Source organism: Chanodichthys erythropterus, chromosome 2 (genome assembly GCF_024489055.1).
Source record: "Chanodichthys erythropterus isolate Z2021 chromosome 2, ASM2448905v1, whole genome shotgun sequence".
In the NCBI taxonomy this organism is placed as follows: domain Eukaryota; kingdom Metazoa; phylum Chordata; class Actinopteri; order Cypriniformes; family Xenocyprididae; genus Chanodichthys; species Chanodichthys erythropterus.
In genome coordinates this window covers 2,209,564-2,223,964 of record NC_090222.1, presented here as the reverse complement: position 1 = coordinate 2,223,964, position 14,401 = coordinate 2,209,564, and the positions used below count along the sequence as shown (strand labels likewise).

The 14,401-nt window shown below is 37.1% G+C and overlaps 1 protein-coding gene across 1 annotated transcript in view; it reads left to right on the top strand.

Moving 5' to 3' along the window:
- The first annotated feature begins 3,729 nt into the window (after positions 1-3,729).
- grik2 (glutamate receptor, ionotropic, kainate 2) overlaps positions 3,730-14,401 on the top strand; it is a 251,086-nt gene continuing 240,414 nt past the window's right edge. Inside the window, exon 1 of the mRNA XM_067391519.1 lies at positions 3,730-3,856. Coding sequence (XP_067247620.1) covers positions 3,730-3,856 — 127 coding nt within the window. The remainder of the gene's footprint in view (positions 3,857-14,401) is intronic.

Here is a 14,401-nt window from a genome sequence, read left to right as displayed (position 1 = left end):
TTTAACAAAAAAAATGACTAGAGAAACACTAAAATTATGTTTATGTAAAATTAAGTAGTTTGTACAAAGACTAGTCTTGTTTGATCTATGTAATAAAATTCTGCGAGAGAAAAAAATCATCAAGTAAATCAAGCAGAACATTTTTATCATTGCATATTATTATACAATTTGCTTCTTTCATGATTTTTCACTTTTGCTTTTTCATGATTTGCATTTCATAATGGTTTTACTTTAAAAGCATAACATCAGCTATTCAGCGACACACACACACACACACACACACACACACACACACACACACACACTGTGTATATATATATGTGTGTGTGTGTGTGTGTGTGTGTGTGTGTGTGTGTGTGTGTGTGTGTGTGTGTGTGTGTGTGTGTGTGTGTGTTCAATAGCCTTTTTGTAGCACTTATGTTTAATGGAAAAGTCTGTAAAAATGCTTGTTTACTGGTTAAAGTTAGCTTTTAAAGGTAAAGTCAATGTTAATGTATGAAAATGCATAGTATTTATAAAATAAGAGTATGAAAATATATGTATATTTAATAAGGAAATACGTATACTTTTATTGTAAAATACTGTTATAGGTTATGTTTATGACATTATTTGTGTTTGTATTTATTCATTATTGATTCTTTAATGTGGTTTAACACGGTCTTTATGTTATTTTATTTTATTTTGATTCAGTTAGAATATGTAACACATACAGTCACCAAAATGCCATCCCATAACGCTGGTAATATCCATAATATATATATAGCCTACAAAAAAATGCTTCTTTTTCATAAGTGTATTTGAAAAGAAGACGAATTTCTCTCGCTGTCTCCTGTCACAATTACGCGATTATTGTGAAATGACAGCTGGACGCATGCCGTTCAAATTCAGCGTTACCTTGCTTTATACATGTTTTAAATGATATATTGTCATCATATATCGATTAAAAACCTTTATTGGGAAGTGCAGCGCAGCGGCAGCCGTGTGTCTTTAAGCGGGAGTTGTGTTCGCCGACAGGAGGCGTGTCTCCTCCACAGAGCCCGAGCGGCTCCTCCATCCGAGCACATGAACCAGTGCTGCCACTGTCCTCACTCTTCACCAGCCCGAGCTGCTCTCAACACCCGAGGTAAGGCATTTACTTCACCATCAACACATACGATCGGCTCTTACGGTGCTTTTAAAGTAATATCTGATGGAGACATTGAAAAAAACTGAGGTTTGGTTTAAATTTCACAGCCGGGATGGAACAGTTCATCTGATCTGACTGATGCATGTGCTTCTGTTTTAACCTCACATAATGACTAAGGTAATAATTACATTGAACTATATATGTGCTTGAAAAAAAAAAAAAAAAAAAAAAAAAAAAAAAAGAAAAGAAAAGAAAGGTTTGTGTTTGTAGAGTTATGATTTTCTCTCACCTTAATTGCAAAGAGGGTTATGATGACTTGTAAGTTAATAAAGCATGTTGAGACTCCGGGTACGACTGCACGATCCTAGTTTAAAATGCACCGCCCCTCACACACACACACACACACACACACACGTCTGTTGTGAGGTTGAAGGAAGCATCATTAAATATGCCCTTGCCTGGAAATAGTGTGTCACTGCTGCTGATGAGTCTTTTAGCGTCACTTGAATTACTTTTGTGGGATCTGTCACTGAGACATTTCATTTCACACTCAAAAGACACACTTAACACGCGATCTTCTGAATATTTGAGCAGATACACACACGCACAACAGTACAAAGATCCAAAACTAAAGTCTATGAATAAACATGATGTTTCATATGAAACCTCAGAGTGATTAGTTTGCGCATCATCCATATCTGGTGTGAAATGACACGCATTTATCAATATGAAAAAATCTACATCTTGTCATATTATTGTATTATCTTGTTCGTATTTTTTGCAGAAAATAAAATAAAAAAAGCATTGGCACGATGGCATAAGGTGCATTTATATTTTATTATCAGCCAAATGAATAGCCTGTATTTGGTCATTTCTTGGATGAAACAGAATCGCATGGTCAGAAGGACAGAAGAGTGTGTGTTCGTGCAGCTGATTCGGTGTGAAGCGATGTGAACGCGGTTTCTGATGTAATACAGTAGGGCTGAGGAGGCTCTGTCGTCGCTGTCCGTGGTGCTGAAACACACCAGCTCTCAAGGCAATCTATTCTAGTGCACTTCTCTAAGCCTACTTTGAAAGTAGGGGCACAATCGAGGTCTTTTTAATTTAAATTGTACAGGGTTCGTCCACATTAGGCCCTTTCCTGGTTTTAAAGGCCTCCAGAGTTCAAAAACCACCAAATAGTCTGCAGCTGTTCTTCGACAAGTTATTTAGAATATTATATATATATATATATATATATATATATATATATATATATATATATATATATATATATATATATATATATATACATACACACACACACATATACATATTATATATATATATATATATATATATATATATATATATATATATATATATATATATATATATTATTATTATTATTATTATTATTATTATTATATAGAGCCTGTGTGTGTGTGTGTGTGTTATCTACACAAAAACAAACACTTGACAATCTAAGAACTTTTGTGCGCGCGCACACACACACACACACACACACACACACACACACACACACACACACACAGGACTGTATACATTTACAACAAAATACGATAATAGTCTACAGTGCATAATTACATGCAACTTACCCTAAACCAAACCGAACCGAACCCTAATCCTAAACCTGTAGTAAGTATGGTGAATTCATGTTGATTGGGACACTTTTGCTATTGCTATAAATGACTGGGAAAAAAGTGTCCCAATCAACCAATTACTTTATATTACTCAGTGTAAAAAAATAAAGTCTAACCTAATATTATAACCACGATAATTCATATGGGATCTCATTTCAGAATACTGTCATTGTTTGACAATGAATATACAAAATGATTTTTGTGGCACCAATACGTGCTGTGCTGTTTTGACCGAAAACTGTGAGTAACCTGCCATTTTTATTTATTGATTTGTTTACTTAAATAAATCATTAATTAATTACAGAAAGAAAGAAAAAAAAGTGTTATTCCAACATTTATACGAAAAGCACGTGCGTTGTAGGGTTCATCTATTTCAATCGTTTATTTGATTGTGAAACTATGTGGAAAATATCCCATGTTGTGCCGCGGGCGCAGTAGAAAGCTTCCGAACACACTGCTGCGTTTCATCTGAACATGACATCCACGAGCAGAGACGTTAGAGCCACGCGCAGCTCTCGCTCTGAGCTCTGGAGCATGTTGGAGTAGGAAATGGATGTTGTGAGTGGTCAGTGTTGCGCGCGCGTTGCTCTCGGCGCGACGTCAGTGTGAGTGCAGCAGTGCAGTAGACGGCATTGCACGAGCAGCCCGCGCTCATCGCTCCCGCGTCTGCCGCCTTCTGCGCGTCAAGCGTTACGCTACAGCAGGTCTCATCACTCACTCCCGTATTGCTCCGCTCTTTCAGGCCACCCGTACATGGATTTCTCCTGGATTTCCCATCTCTAACATGGACGCCCGGTCGGAAGGTTGCTCCTTTGCGCAGTGAGACGGACATGCGGAGCATCGCTGATGGAGTGTCCTCTTCTGTCTCAGTGACCATGCCGTGATCACACCGCTGACAAGATAAAACACCTCCAAAAGCAGAAACAAGTGGGAATCTTACGATCCGTCCAGGGGAATGACATGCAGTGCATCGCAGGCTTCATGAAGATGTGCTCTCCTCTGGTAACTCATCAGAGATGGCTTGGGCTGTTGCTGCTCTTACTGTGTGTGGGATATTCTCACGGGATGCCACATGTGCTGAGATTCGGTAAGAGCCTTTTAAAACACATTCCACTCATTACGGATGCCGTTTTCGCTCTTGGTGCTGTTTATATGTCATCTAAAGATGCCAAATGCGAGATGCTGTCTTTCCTTAGAAGAGTTAAAAGTCGTGCATGTTGCAGTCCGAATTTGTAGGGAACGCTACTTTTACAATCAGAACTTTCTGAGCCCCCATCACACATGCAGAAGTTGCCTACAGGTTGTGACGGATGAAAATCCCCTTCAAACCAGCGCTGCTGCTGCTGCATATTGCATCTTAAGTTCCATATTGTTTCTGAATGTTTTATGAGGAGAAAAAGCTTGGCTTTGAGGTGTTGCAATGTCTCATTTTGTTCTGTTTTTGCCTAAGGTTATAAGCACTGCTCTATTCTATTCTATTCTATTCTATTCTATTCTATTCTATTCTATTCTATTCTATTGTCAGTTGTAGAAGTCACACATTGATCATTTGATACAGAGTTTCTACTAGAGTTTCAGATTGTCTCTATCATGATCTTTTAAGGTTTTTAAAAGATTAGTTTACTTGAGAATTAAAATTTCCTGATAATTTACTCACCCCCATGTCATCCAAGATGTTCATGTCTTTCTTTCTTCAGTTGAAAAGAAATGAAGGCTTTTGAGGAAATCATTCCAGGATTTTTCTCCATATAGTGGACTTCACTGGGGTTCAACGTGTTGAAGGTCCAAATGTCAGTTTCAGTGCAGCTTCACAGAGGAATAAGAGTCTAATCTAGAAAAAAAAAAAAAAAAAAAAAATATATATATATATATATATATATATATATATACATACCTTTGAACTACAAATGTGATGCTCCACGAATTATGTAATCACGTTAAAAAGGTCACGCGTAGGCGGAAGTTCTGAACCAGTGTTTACAAAGTCAAACACAACGATGTCAGAAAATGAGATGGAGATTTTCACCCTACTGCAGTACTTCCATCTACGTCATGCATGACCTTTCCAACGTAATTACGTAATACCCGGAGCATCACAGAGCAGTGCAAGACGAGCATTTGTGGTTAAGAAGTATATAATTAATTTTTTTTTTTAGAAAATGACAGATGGTTTCTCTTGATTAGACTCTTATTCCTCGTCTGGGATCATGTAGAGCTCTTTGAAGCTGCACTGAAACTGACATTTGGACCTTCAACCCGTTGAAAAACCTTCATTTCTTTTCGTCTGAAGTAAGAAAGAAACATAAACATCTTGGATGACATAAATGATCAGGAAATTTACCTGCTATAATTCCTATTTTAAACATCGCAGAAAAAGTTCGACATGATTCAGTGTAGGCTTTCACTGCGTAGATGTTCTCCCGCATGTTGCTATTAGCAACCATTTAACGAATGCTTTGAGGAAGGCCATCCAAGCTCGGCATCACCGTCACAGAACTGAGTCACAGGCGCTTTCTTAATAGAGTTGTAGTTTTAATGGGATCGAGTGTGTTCGCTTCAGTCTGATTATGCAGATTTCCTGCAAGAGGAAATGTCTAAAAAATGTCAGCGGACTCCTATGAAAGGCTGTCGCTCTCTGGGGTGAGGCCTGTCTGATGTACTCCTTTTCCAGTCTCAATCAATACAATCAAATAATGTCAAATGCACCTCAGGGATTTCCATGGCACAGCCCAGGGCTTGCTTTAATTATGTGATGTAATAAGCTGTTTTTTTTTCACTCCAGGACACCAGCACAACACATCACACAATCACACTCCAGCAAAATTTAGCCTTCAAGTCCTGATTTCCTCAGACGCTGCCTTAAACTGTGTAACTAATGTAACATAATGGAGAGATTTTCCAAATTTAGTCTATCATTACTGTGTTTGGTTTCAATTAGCAGAATGGGAACGTACGCTTTGAGCCACAAGGGAATTATTTGAAGCCTGCAAACAAACGTTCACAGCTTATGCACTTTAATTGTTAGAATGTGTTTTTTTCTTATGCACGTGATTGTGTATTTTGCCTACACTTTGTGTTGTTTTAGAGTTTAAAGATTAGAGTATATATAGTTGTTTTGCTGCAAACACATATTCAAAGTGCAGAATGATTTCTAAATCATTATATATATATCTTATCTTCCACTTTTTTATTAAGCAGACATTTAATTGCCAAGGTTTTCTTAAAAATAGTAAGCGCAATGTTAATTGGCAGAGATGCACAGATATGCTACGCTCATTATTGTTCATGCTGGCTTTGTTTCTCATTATACCCTGTACGCTGATATTCACCGCTGAGTGCTTGGCTGTTGTGCGTGAGCATGAAGGGGGAAAAAAATAGTGCGGCAGATTGCATTTCCCTTACTTCCAGTAGGATATATTCTTGTGGGTTTAACAGTGTGTGTAAGTGGCATCGGTTTGTGTAACTGCGCTATAATATCATATCCATTTAGGTCTAAAAAACTGCAGCTTCATGCGCAGAGATTGAATCAGATGAAGGGGAGATGGAAAACTGAACGAGTGCTACTGTCTTTTGCATGTGTCATCACATTCTCTGTCCCTGCATTAGGAAGCAGCTGTTTGTGACAACATCTGGCTCTCGGCCACCGTCCCACCGTCCTCTGTGGCTTCAGCTGCCCTTCTCACACTCTCACACACTGTTTTCATTTCAAATGCACATTTAGCTATTTAAATGTATTGCATTTTAGTTGAACAATATAATTTCTGAGGATAATATGTAGAATGCATTTGAATGTATATGGCATTTTCTAATATTAAATCTAAATGATTATTGGTCCCACTTTATATTAGGTGGCCTTAACTACATCAAAAAATAAGTACAATGTATTTTTTTTGGGATCATATTGCATTGAAAAACACTTTTGCTGCTATTGAGGTGGATACGGGTAAGGTTAGGGACAGGTTTGGTGGTATGGGTAGGTTGAAGGTGTTAGGGAAGGTCAACAGTGCAATTATAAATGTAATTACCGAAATTAATTACAGATGTAATTACATGCAGGTGTTTTTAAATATAAGTACAATGTAAAACATGTATGTACACAATAAGTGCATTGTAACAAATGATTCATTTAAATGTAAGTGCATAGTAGTTAAGGCCACCTAATATAAAGTACATGGGACCCGATTATTTATTTTAAATTAGCTCTTAATGTCCTTACTTATATTAGTTTTTCTTTTATTTGGAAATATATATATGTTCCTGGTCTTTTTGTGCACAATAGGCCTATTTTAGTACAATAAAAGAAATTGAATCAACTTTCTGCATCTGAAAAGAACCGAAACAACTTTTTAGCTGACAGCTTTTAATGGAGGCAATTGGATAATGCTAACCAGTAGCTGAATAATTGTTTGAATTTTTTGTTTTGTTTTGTTTTTGTTTTACACTTTATTTGAAGGTGTCCGTGTTGCAGTGTAATTATACACTTAAGTGCTGAGTAATATTAATTAACTACATGTACTTATGGTTAGGATTAGGTTTGGTTTAGGTTAGTTGCATTTAATTATGCAGTAATTACAATAGTAACTACATGTAACATGTAACAAGGACATTGTAAAATAAAGTGTTACCTTTTTTTGACCAGTATTTTCAAAGTTCATTTTCAGTTGTGTTTTGTGTCTGATTTAGGACTCTATAAATAAATTGCTCCTTAGGGAAGAAAGAGACAGCGCTGCCTTTGAAAATTAACTCACTAACGAATATTAACAGCGCTGTGCCACTGAGATACAATAACAACTAGAGCTGATCGGGTTTTAACACAAAACTAAATCAAAATAAAAAGCTGTCTGGTCAGAAGCACTACACTACACCAGGGCACATGTTAATGAGCACAGCCAGCCTATCAAGACACACACGTCTGTCTGCCTACTGGGTTAGGAGTGCAAGGGCAACAGGATTTGGACAAAAAAAAGTGATTAAATATATAAAAATGCTCATCCATTTACTGCATGCAAAATATTTTAGAAGATGAACATATATGTCACATGTAGTCGAGTCAAAGATAAGAGTCTTTTAATGGAGAAGGAGAATATGCAGGAGAATAAGAGTCACAATAACATAAACAACTCAGGACAATGAAACAGGAAACTGAGGCCTTAAATAGACGGGTTTATTGACTGAATCAGAACAGGTGTGATGGAACTAATTAACAAACAGGGGAACTAAGGAAATCAGGAGAACAGGAACAGGTTAAACAGAGTGAAAACGGAACTATAACACAACAGAATGGAACATAATCATTACAATATATGAGTCAAAATCTGCTAAGGGGTAATTAATTGTAACAAATCATTTAAAATAGTTTTTATTATCTTAATCTTATAAATAACTGAGAAGATAGTGATACATTTAAATAAAAGTTTATACATTACTTCAGCATATGAGAGTCAAATTGGACAACTACAAGCACTCATTTAACAGTTCATCTCTTGCCAAAATGATGAAAAAATCTGTCAAGAATAGAAACGTATTGAAAAGATTAAAACCAGAAATGTCAGAATCAGAATGTGTAGTTTGTGCATAAAAAATGTCCATCAAAACCAACACACGTTAAAGAAGACATCTCTTTAGCATGCAGTTATTTCCCTCACTTCCCTGATCATTCCCATTCAGTTTCAGCGAGTGAACGTCAAGATTTACACTCACGTGCGTCACTCCCTCAGAAACCGATGACGTAGTCAAGACATCTGGTAGATTGGGTTTTCCAAGAAATGTGTGACTCGCTGGACCTCAGCTTCTCACAAATACTACTGTGTATTGTGCATGTTATTTTTTGACAGACATCAATGTTGTGATATTCAAATGATGTGGATTTGAAAACAGATGGATCATAAGGTAATAATTATTTAGTTGTTAGCCAGTGAAGTGATTTATGGACATGAGTGTGTATGTCAATGTTTTTGACCGACGTGATGTGTGTGAGGCGTGAACTAGGTTTGATTTTTGAGTAATTATAATTTTTTTGCATAGTTCTTTACATGAAGATTGTTTAATGGTTTAAATAAATTACATGTTACAATGTTTTGTACTTTTTTTCCTTTTTTTTTTTTTAACCAGGAAAGGAGTGGTTTTGATGCACAAGGTTGTTTTTATTGTCCCTTATAACACTAATCTCTTATTTAAACCCATGAAAATGCAGATTCTGTTGTAAATAATAGTGAAAAATGACTTTTTAAAACCGTTGTTCCATTATTACCCCCTAGCAGATTTGAATTCAGTTTAACCTTGTGATCTAAGCAAAATCTTGCATCCCCTTATCCAGGACAATGCAATAGTTTTTTTATTTTATTTTATTTGATCAATTATTTAAAACAAGTTATTATTTGTCGTGTCATTGCCGATGTTCTCACAGGTAGTTCCACTTCTTCTAGCCCTAAAAATATTTACTAAAATCGCCTTACTGCGCATGTCTAAAATGTAAAATCTAAAAGCTCACTGAGATGTTACAGAGAGACCAGACATAATAAAGTTCTCACTCTATTCTTTTGGCACGATCACTTTATTAGCAAAAACCTCACCAATTACTGCTGAGTTCAGGTCGCACTCAGGACAGCAGTTGCGAGTAAATTTTCTGTCATCTTTGCAGTAATGTAATATGGCTGGTATAAACGTAGATTTCTATCAATACAATATGCGTCACATGACTAAACATGCCTCATCATTTATAAACAGCTCCATTTTCACAGTCACGCTATAACACAAATACAGCATTTCAAATTTATCCACTTGTGAGAGTGTCTTCAAAAAGCTCAATTTTCATAGGACAAAATCTTTTCAAAGGCCAAAACATAGAGACAAAGATGCATCTGGATTAGTGTAGAAGTAGCCTAAATATTAAAGATATTAAAGTTTCCCATCAGTGAGGCTGTAAGCTGTCCTTCAGTAGAGCTGACCAGTCATTTACTCCCATGACCTCCCTGTGCAGGCCTGCTTCGTCATGACCTTGAGAGACAAAGGAGAGCATATCACAGCTATCTATATTTGTTAATATGCTGAGCACAGAGCTTAAAGTTCATATCTCATGTTTCAAGGTCTTTCCTAAAGATACGATATGTGTTGTTATATCACTGTCCATTGCAACACTTTGAACCAGTTCAGACCCTTGAAAGTGTCTGTTTCCACTGTGTTCGCTGACAAATGGCTTCTTCAGCTGCTTAGTAATACAGAGACTAATAAATTGTGAATGGAACATAATTGACGAGTAAGAACAGATCATTCCCACATTACCCTTACCGACAAGTCTGCAATTCATCAGCTTGTTTGGTGATCAGTATTTTTTGCTACTTTTCTTTGCGACATTGTTGTCTGCCATTAGCAACAATGAGAGCCAGGCGTACATGTCAACACTGAACTGACTTCAGCTGAACAATGACACTGCTTTTTCTTTTTAGTGCTGCAGCCGAATTGAACTATGTTTGCATCAATGAATCATTATTTTCCTGCTGATAACTGTAAAGCTGCTTTGAATCAATCTGTGTGGCATAAAGCGCTATAAAAATAAAGGTGACTTGACTACCAGGAGTTTGGAGTTGTTCCAGTGATAAGAAATAATTAGTGTCATGGTTTCTGTCCAGTGGGCCGCCATATCGCAGTCCACATCATCTTTCCTGCAAACAACGACACAGCAGAGCGGTGATAGTCCAGTTCACTTCAGTCAAAGATATCCTTGTGATGTTTTCATACTTGTGATAATTGAACCATGTTTATCCTCCCACAGAACTTTAGAGACGTAGTTGGCAGCATAAACTTGTTAATCCACTTTTTGGAAGCTACAATTGGACCTTCAAAGCTTCCTGCTGCCTCACTTCTGTCTTGTGCACAGTTTGGAAATCCTATGAATTAATCTGTCATGATAACAGTATTTCCCAATCTAGGCTCTACATATATTTATGCAAAACTCCAAAAATGTACCAAATTACATGCAATTCACTGCAGTTTCCAGCTAAAATGACACTAGCGGAATTCAAGGAATTGTAGAAGCAAGCTAAAATGGCATGGTTTATTCAGCAAATGATATAGGTTTAGGGTTTAGTGTCTAGTGGTTTTCCAAAGTTACCAGCCACTCAGCATTTTCACTGGCCACAGTTTTGACATTTATACCATGGGGAACATAGATATTTTTAATATGATCTCATTATTTGGCAGCAGGTTTATTAGGCTGCTGTCACTTTAAGACCTGACACACGGATCCATTATACTGTTACACATGCGTTTTCTTTCTCAACTGTTTACATTATAACATAACTACATGAATACTCATGTTACTTTGTGTGTATTTGACTGTTTAAGTGCAATAGACAGCAAAAAAGAAATCAATTTATTACTAAGAGGCGGCTTTATGTGGCGCACTTTGGGTGTGAGAACAAAATATGCGGGAATGAGTAAAATTATGTGCAATACACACAATCTCACGCAGAAATTCAAGCCCTGTTACACCAACAATATTCATCCGGAGAGATGAGAGAGAGAGCAGCTGGTATCGTGTATCTATTTTGCGCAAAATTAGTTCTAGAAGCGTTTCAAATATTTCAGTATTGATATATATCGAAACATCTATATTTTAGACAACACTACATTGCACTTAGTTTATTATTTCAGATGCCTTATTAAAAGACTACAATTGAAAAAATGTATATGTTATATATTAAATTTAACCTGCCGAAGTGGCTCGTAGGAGTGAACGTGTTACATACAAGCATCTGGCGGGTTAGCGGGTGTTAATGTCAAGCCCTGGTGATATGTTTTTTTCAAATGCTTTTTAGTGCCAATCACTGGACATTTCCAAAAAAAAAAAAAAAAATAATAATAATAAAATGTTGTGATTCACGTTCACCTGTTTCATTCAAAACTTAACATGCTTTTAGTGCCACTCACCTGACATCTCACTTTGAAATGTGCAAGAAGCAATTTAATACTACTTTGTGACACGTTTTTCCAATGATCCTGGATTGGTGTTGATATGGTGCTCACCACTCACAACCACTAAAGTCTAAAGTCCCAGTTATATTGTACCTAACCCCTTCCCTCGATCCCCATTGTGTCTTCATACTGTTTCTATTTACCCTCCTGCTTCGCTTGTCCCTGGGCAGGGCTTAATGTTGCACTGCCTCTGTCATCAGCAGTTGCTCCAATTCTGTTTACCTTTGGTAACTTTGAAGCCCTTGTGTGCATACTTCAATCCTTGTATAAGCCGGACCATGAGATCTTGACCATGCTGTTTCGACACGTTTCTACTCTCCTCTAGACCACCTATTGAAAAAAATAAAAACTTACAGTATAACATGGACTGCTTTTAATTGCTACCATCAACCAATGCAAATCTTTTTTGCTCTTTTCAGTTATTCAAGCGCACCTCTGCTCTGATCTTTCTCTGGATCAATGATCATAGCCGCAGTCAAAGGTTTACCATGCTTCAAGGCACAACCAAACAGCTTCTCGCATTTAAAATCTGCTCTCATTTCATAGTTGTCAGTTATTATTCTCTCATGGCAGTCAGTAAACGTGGGCAAGCGATGTTGGAGGGATTTCCACATTTTTTTTTTTTTTTTTTTCTGAGGCAGGGCAAAGAAAAGCTCTTTGCATTTTGTTGATTATATTATCCTGTAACCACTGATAAACATTAACTGCCCTGGAATGCAGCTTGCAGCAGCATTTTAAGATGTATTTGCTGTTCTTGCACATCTATGTCTATTTTGAATTAGAATCCCAGTGTATATAAAAAACCCTCATTTTATCATTTAAACTCACAACTGCTACTGCAACCATTCATTCTGCACAGAACAGCTGCCACAACATAAACACCTCAAAACCCTTGAAGCTGATACACCCCAAATGTGATTTTGTGGAATGGAGTTCCACAGAAATGAACAGAGTTGTTTATATAATCCCACCATCGAGTCCAGGCCGAAACCAGTCCCAGGCAAGACCGAAAGCGGAAGGTCAAGTCCAAATGACAAATTCAGCACCATGAAAATATGGTCTAGTTCTTAGTCTTAAAGAGATAGTCACCAAAAATGTTTAAATTATCCCATGATTTAATCACCCTCAAGCCATCCTAGGTGTATATGACTTTCTTTTTTCAGACGAACACAATTAGAGTTCCATTAAAAAATATTCTGGCTCTTCCAAGCTTTATTATGGTAGGCTGAAGGGTACTCGAGATTTTGAAGCCCAAAAAAGCGCATCCATCCATCATAATAGTAATCCACACAGCTCCAGGGGCTGGTTGCAAAAAACACTTAGACTAGTCTTAAAAGTTAAGATACTAATGTTTTTCTTGATGAGTGGTCCTAATTTTTAAAGTCTGTTACATAAAAAGGTAGATTGGTGTAATTTGAATTAGAAAAATAACATTGATTACCCTTTGGTTCACTGCAAATTGGTCCAACTAGTTCTTAAGACACAGTCTTAATATAGTGACTTGATATAGTTTATGCAACTCGGTTACGTCCTCCCCTGCATTCATAACACCTGACGTAAAATGTAGGATGAAGGCGTAGTGTAAGCTCAGGTGAGAATTGATGAACACGGAAGGGCAGAGGATAGAGCAAAACAAAAAGCCGGTCGTGAATTAAAAGTCTAAGGTCACCCTTTTTTGGGTGAACTAAGCCTTTAAAGGTGACCTATAATGCCTCTTTTCACAAGATGTAATATCAGTCTCTGGTGTCTCCAGAATGTGTCTGTGAAGTTTCAGCTCAAAATCCCCCACAGATCATTTATTACAGCTTGTTTTACCCGCCCTCAAGCTCGTGATTCCAATAGACTGAGGCATAAATAATACAGGAGAAGCTCACACAGAAATTATAACTCTCAAAAAAGATAATTACAAACAGTTCGTGCAGCATATCTGATCACTTATGGCATGTATTTTGTGGATGTTTGCTAACATTCGATGTTGAATGAGTTTGATAGCGCGCTGAATGGCTAACCTGGCTAAAGAATGTGACTCAATAAGAATGGAGATGCTCTGGTCTCTGTGAATACAGTAAGAAACAATGGTAACTTTAGCCACGTTTGACAGTACATTATCAAATTTTAATGAAACAACTTGCAATCATCACAATATATATATGGATCAATCCATCTTTGAGAATCAACTGAAAATCCTGTGTTTTCCTGATCCTCGTGTACAAAGCAGTCTGGTGTAAAATTGTGCAGGACAGCTGCACTCCAGAACCAGTGTTACTGGTACACCGTTGTTGCTTGTGAAAACAAAATGGCGGTGCCGTGGGCGGAAACATACAGATTGAGGGGCGGTAATATTATAATAAGATGTTCTTCCTACATCACAAGGGAAGCAAAATCTGAACGACTCGTTTTTTTTTTACATGCTTGCAGAGAAAGTCTTAATAAAACAAAATTACTGGGTTGTCCTTTTTTCACATTGTCTGGGTTGGTAGATGCACTGGGGACCGGATTTTAGCACTTAAACATGGAAAAAGTCAGATTTCCATGATGTGCCCCCTTTAAGTTTGGTCTCGAGTACTGCAACACTGGTTTTAACATGATGCAGTGTTGGATGCTGTAATCCACATTCATGTCTAACCTTTTCCCACATTGTCTTAAATGATTGTGATTG